Source organism: Oncorhynchus masou, unplaced genomic scaffold (genome assembly GCF_036934945.1).
Source record: "Oncorhynchus masou masou isolate Uvic2021 unplaced genomic scaffold, UVic_Omas_1.1 unplaced_scaffold_4448, whole genome shotgun sequence".
Lineage (NCBI taxonomy): Eukaryota > Metazoa > Chordata > Actinopteri > Salmoniformes > Salmonidae > Oncorhynchus > Oncorhynchus masou.
In genome coordinates this window covers 14,051-19,778 of record NW_027010841.1, presented here as the reverse complement: position 1 = coordinate 19,778, position 5,728 = coordinate 14,051, and the positions used below count along the sequence as shown (strand labels likewise).

At 41.2% G+C, this 5,728-nt stretch overlaps 1 protein-coding gene across 1 annotated transcript; it reads right to left on the bottom strand.

Annotated features, from left to right (window-relative positions):
- Window positions 1–2,071: 2,071 nt before the first annotated feature.
- On the bottom strand, window positions 2,072–4,678 carry LOC135535107 (CD209 antigen-like protein E). Its single transcript, XM_064961828.1, has 6 exons — window positions 4,455–4,678; window positions 3,602–3,703; window positions 3,296–3,499; window positions 3,034–3,176; window positions 2,828–2,928; window positions 2,072–2,528 (listed from the first exon to the last, which is right to left on the bottom strand). The coding sequence occupies exons 1-6, from the start codon at window positions 4,597–4,599 to the stop codon at window positions 2,387–2,389; spliced, it is 837 nt and encodes a 278-aa protein (XP_064817900.1). The 5' UTR covers window positions 4,600–4,678; the 3' UTR covers window positions 2,072–2,386.
- Window positions 4,679–5,728: the final 1,050 nt, after the last annotated feature.

The window sequence follows — 5,728 nt, the reverse complement described above, 5'->3', positions numbered from 1 at the left end:
GTACCTACGGGGTTAAAAACAGTTAGATAAAAAAATACACACCGAGCGCGTGAACCACAGAGACCTACAGACATGGCATTTACAGAGAGATTGAGCACCAGAGCAAACAACTGACAGGGTTTTTAAACCAAGGGAAAGGAAATGTGATTGGGTAGGAAACAGGAGGAGGTCTGTCTTCTGATTGATGATTGGTGACTGATTGGGGAGTGATGATTTTCACCTGTGAGGGGAGAAGGAGAGCAAACACAGGATACATACACACACACACACACACACACACACACACACACACACACACACACAGGACACCTATATCCGTAACACATGGTTAATACCAGGACCTACAGGGTTAAAAACAGTCAGATATCATGGTTAATACCAGGACCTACAGGGTTAAAAACAGTCAGATATCATGGTTAATACCAGGACCTACAGGGTTAAAAACAGTCAGATATCATGGTTAATACCAGGACCTACAGGGTTAAAAACAGTCAGATATCATGGTTAATACCAGGACCTACAGGGTTAAAAACAGTCAGATATCAGGGTTAATACCAGGACCTACAGGGTTAACAACAGTCAGATATCATGGTTAATACCAGGACCTACAGGGTTAAAAACAGTCAGATATCAGGGATAATACCAGTACCTACAGGGTTAAAAACAGTCAGATATCATGGTTAATACCAGTACCTACAGGGTTAAAAACAGTCAGATATCAGGGTTAATACCAGGACCTACAGGGTTAACAACAGTCAGATATCATGGTTAATACCAGGACCTACAGGGTTAAAAACAGTCAGATATCAGGGATAATACCAGTACCTACAGGGTTAACAACAGTCAGATATCATGGTTAATACCAGTACCTACAGGGTTAACAACAGGTGTCTGGCCGACAGGTGTCCAGCTAGCGGGATGCTTAGCTTTAAGTGATAACCATTCAGGACCAATTCCAACTATTAAAATAACAACTATATCGGTGTGTGTGTGTGTGTGTGTGTGTGTGTGTGTGTGTGTGTGTGTGTGTGTGTGTGTGTGTGTGTGTGTGTGTGTGTGTGTGTGTGTGTGTGAGTGTGTGTGTGTGTGTGTGTGTGTGTGTGTGTGTGTGTGTGTGTGAGTGAGAGAGAGACTAGATCTTCTGCACAGATTCTGGCAGTAAATCTCAGTAAGACCAAAATAAGTTATAGAACCCATTGCCCTTTATGGTTGTGAGGTCTGGGGTCCACTCACCAACCAAGAATTCACAAAATGGGACAAACACCAAATTGAGACACTGCATGCAGAATTCTGCGAAAAATATCCTCCTTGTACAACGTAAAACACCAAATAATGCATGCAGAGCAGAATTAAGCCGATACCCGCTAACGATCAAAATCTAGAAATTATCCATTAAAATCTACAACCACCTAAAACGAAGCAATTCCCAAACCTTCCATAACAAAACCATCACCTTCAAATAGATGAACCTGGAGAAGGATCCCCTAAGCAAGCTGGTTCTGGGGCTCTGTTCACAAACACAAACAGACCTCACAGAGACCCAGGACAGCAGGACAATTAGACACAACCAAATCATGAGAAAACAAAAAGATAATTACCTGAGACACTGGAAAGAATTATCAAAAAACAGAGCAAACCAGAATGCTATTTGGCCCTAAACAGAGAGTACACAGTGGCAGAATACCTGACCACTGTGACTGACCCAAACTTAAGGAAAGCTTTGACTATGTACAGACTCAAGTGAGCATAGCCATGCAATTGAGAAAGGCCGCCGTAGACAGACCTGGCTCTCAAGAGAAGACAGGCTATGTGCACACTGCCCACAAAATGAGGTGGAAACTGAGCTGCACTTTCTAACATCCTGCCAAATGTAAGACCATATTAGAGACACATTTCCCTCAGATTACACAGATCCACAAAGAATTTGAAAACAAACCAGATTTTGATAAACTCCCATTTCTACTGGATGAGATACCACAATGTGTCATCACAGTAGCAATATGTCTTGTGGCAACAGGTCACACAAGGGCAACTAGTGAAAAACAAACACCATTGTAAATACAACCCATATTTATGTTTATTTATTTTCCTTTTTGTACTTTAATAATTTGCACATTGTTACAACACTGTATATATACATAATATGCCATTTGACATGTCTTTATTATTTTGGAACGTCTGTGAGTGTAATGTTTACTGTTCATTTTTATTGTTTATTTCACTTCTGTATATTATCTACTTCACTTGCATTGGCAATGTTAGCATGTTTCCCATGCCAATAAAGCCCTTGAATTGAATTGAGAGAGAGAGATACACAGAGAGACAGAGAGAGCGAGAGAGAGAGAGAGACACACACAGAGAGCATGTTTGTTACTGTGGGTTATTGTTATACCACTTTCTCACATATCCAGTCATGATATTTGTGACAATTTTCATCATTCCATGTCTTTACAGGGTCATCTTGTCCATAGTATATCTCAACACAGTCCTCTTGCCCATTATCATCAGGCTGTCCTGCGCTCCAGTACCTAAACAACACAGAGAACCAGACAGTCAGACACGGTGGTACCAACATACTCCTCAATTATAGACACGGTCCTACGTTTTAAAGACACCCTCTGTAAGATGATCATACCATTATCAAGAATGGGCAATCAACACATTTTGATTACCTTTTCATATGTAAATATTGCCTCTTTTCTATAATCTATGGTTCTCATGAATGACATTCATGACTGGAAACATACTTTTTTATGAACATGGTTGGAGGCAATATATCTTTGTTTCTTATCAACTTATCACAAGGTAAAATGGTCAAATCTCTCACCCTGTGGTCAGTGTTGTGCCGTCCACCCACTTCCAGGTCCCCTCAGTAACAGAGTCAGTCAGACCAATCCAGGCTCTCAGGTGGAAGTTGAAGACAAATGTCTGTTGATAAAGATAATGTAAATTTTAATACATTTATAAAATACAGCACACGTATTAGTGTACTGATGAAAAATAATATTTGCTCCGTCTCTCTCTCTCTCTCACCTGTTCCTCTCTGCTGTTTATGATCACCAGGTCTGCTCCTCTCCTCTTACAATCCTGTCTGCTCTCCTCCCAGGTTTTCTTCTCAGTAGACAGGAAGTACAAACTGGAGTCAGAGTATCTCCATCCCTCCTGACAATGCTGCTCTGTTGAAGAGCAAAGGTGAACAAATTGAGAAACTTCACCAGTAGCTTCATACACAGAAGCCCAATGATATATAATTATTGTTGATTTTACTTCTAATTTATCACAGTTTATATCTCACCCATCACAAAAAGCTTTAGCTGAATATGGCCTTTCTCTTTAGTCAGGTTGTTGTATCTGGTCTGTAGCTGGTCTTTCTCTTCAGTCAGGTTGTTGTATCTGGTCTGTAGCTGGTCTCTCTCTGCAGTTGCGTTAGTCTTATATAGGGATAAACTCTGTGACAAGTTCTTCCTTTTATCCTCAGAATCTTTGATGACTCTGTTATCTACAAAGTATAAACACATAGTTACTAGGTGAAACACCAGTTAAATAGGCTTAGTAATCTAAACTTCTTACAATTAAGCAATGAACTTGTACACAAACTCACAGTAGACAGACAGGCCTATGATCCCAGCCAGTAGGAGAACACACAGCAGCCCCAGACACACTGCAGCAACTCCAGAGGGTCTCTTCCCTGAGTTATCAGGCTCTGTGGACACATACAATATACTGTTATGTTTTGTGTGTGTGTGTGTATGTTTTACCTGAGTGCTGGTCTCCTCGACCATTATTAGGAGCAGTGTCTGCTGTCTCTTCTCTATTGGTGCTGGTCTCACCGTCTCTCAGGGTGTCTGCACTGACGTGTGTGTGCTTAGTTGTGTGCGTAGTTGTGTGAGTGTGAGAGATTGTTACAGTGGTTATTGTTAAAGCATTTTCTGCGGCACATTTTAAACCATGTCATATCTCTACATGGTCATCTTGTCCAGAGTATATCTCAACACAGTCCTCCTGCTCAGGGAACAGGACTTGCTATTTGTGATGATGGACAGGACACCCTCATACCAGGAAGATGTAGATCATAGAGGGGAAGTGAAGAAAAAAGGCTAACTGTTACCATCTATTAAATATCATATGTAACAGTCAAATATGAGCATTTGATGTTGTGCTTATATGTAATTCGACAACAAAGACTGACTGTCAAAGATTATTAGAACACACAGCAGCCCCAGACACACTGCAGCAACTCCAGAGGGTCTCTTCCACCACTGAACATGTACTGAATAACACATTATTAAAGTAAGATCTTTAGTAATGTGTATTACTGTATCATCTAGGATTGGGACAAATAAAGGTATAGAAATACTGGGTAATGTCACCTGTTTAATATAGTGTGTGTGTGTGTGTGTGTGTGTGTGTGTGTGTGTGTGTGTGTGTGTGTGTGTGTGTTCGTGCAATCTTACCTGAAGCAACAACTCCAGCATCTCTTGGACTGGGTTTGAAGGCTCCTACATTGGAATATAATTGGCCATCGATGTCTGTGTTCTTCATTGCATCAGTCTCATCGTCTTCAAATCTATCTGGGATTTCATAGACTCCCTTTGACATCTTAACACACTTGTGGTCAAATACAGTAACTTCTACTTCTTACCTCAACTCTAATGTACGTTTGTAGCTGTGTCGTCTCCCTGTGCTGTTTTGCGTCTGTGACTTTAGGTAGTGAAACTCCTTATCAGTCAACCACAGTGGATGACAAATTGTGAAATCAACACAACACTGGCCACCATGTGACTTCCACCAGCCTTAGTTTGATAATATACATTATGTGACTCTATATCATGCTATTCGATGTATGTGTGAATTCATAGGGTCTCAATTTTTCATGTTCTAAAATAAATTGTGATCCTGTTAATTGACAGATACACTACATATATCCTGACTGAGTTTACTGCACCCCCAGCCTTCAAATGGAGAACACATTATGGATCTCACTCTGTGACTGGAGGTGTAGAGGGGAGTTGCCCTTAGATGCTGATCTTGTTCAGTTTTATATTTCTTCCACAAATGGTTAAGGTTGGGATTGGGGGAAAGTAACCTGATCCTAGATCTGTACTTAGGGGAAACTTCCCCCTGTGTTTTGACCGGCCACCAATGGCCATGTAGGGGTCTATGCTCTATCTATGCTGACTGTGAAGAGTTACTCAGAATGAAAAAGCAGAAGTGTCAGGACCCGGTTACGAACCTGGGTCTCCGGAGTGAGAAACAGTCACTTAACCAACTGAGCCACGAATACTCAGCAGAACCCAGAAGATGAGGCAGACACAGCAGTACTTAAGACGGTGTATTTAATAAAGTAAAAAAGGAGAAGTCCTTCAATACAAAAATGGTAAATCCAAAAGGTGGTAGGAATAGCACAAAAAAGCCTTAAGAGATACTCAAAAACAAAAAAAGAATTCCACAAGAGCATCCACCGAAATCGACAAGAATACACAGAACACTAGTGCTGGGTGCTAACATACAAACACAGAGCACAGAACTGAGGGAAACTAAGGGTTTAAATACAATCAGGGGAAAACGAGGCACAGGTGCAAATAATAATGGGGAACAAGGGAAAAAACATAAGGTCAAAAAGCACAATGGGGGCATCTAGTGACCAAAACCCGGAACAACCCTGGCCAAATCCTGACAGAATCCCCCCCCTAGGAACGGCTCCTGACGTTCCTACCAGCTCTCTCAG

What these genes read in the sequence shown, in the direction of transcription:
- LOC135535107 (XM_064961828.1), bottom strand. Translation starts at nt 4,599, where the DNA reads ATGTCAAAGGGAGTCTATGAAATCCCAGATAGATTTGAAGACGATGAG. An exon ending in CATAGGCCTGTCTGTCTACT is followed by an intron (nt 3,500 to 3,601) that starts GTGAGTTTGTGT and finishes TATACTTTGTAG; the next exon opens with ATAACAGAGTCATCAAAGAT. An exon ending in GCTAAAGCTTTTTGTGATGG is followed by an intron (nt 3,177 to 3,295) that starts GTGAGATATAAA and finishes GCTCTTCAACAG; the next exon opens with AGCAGCATTGTCAGGAGGGA.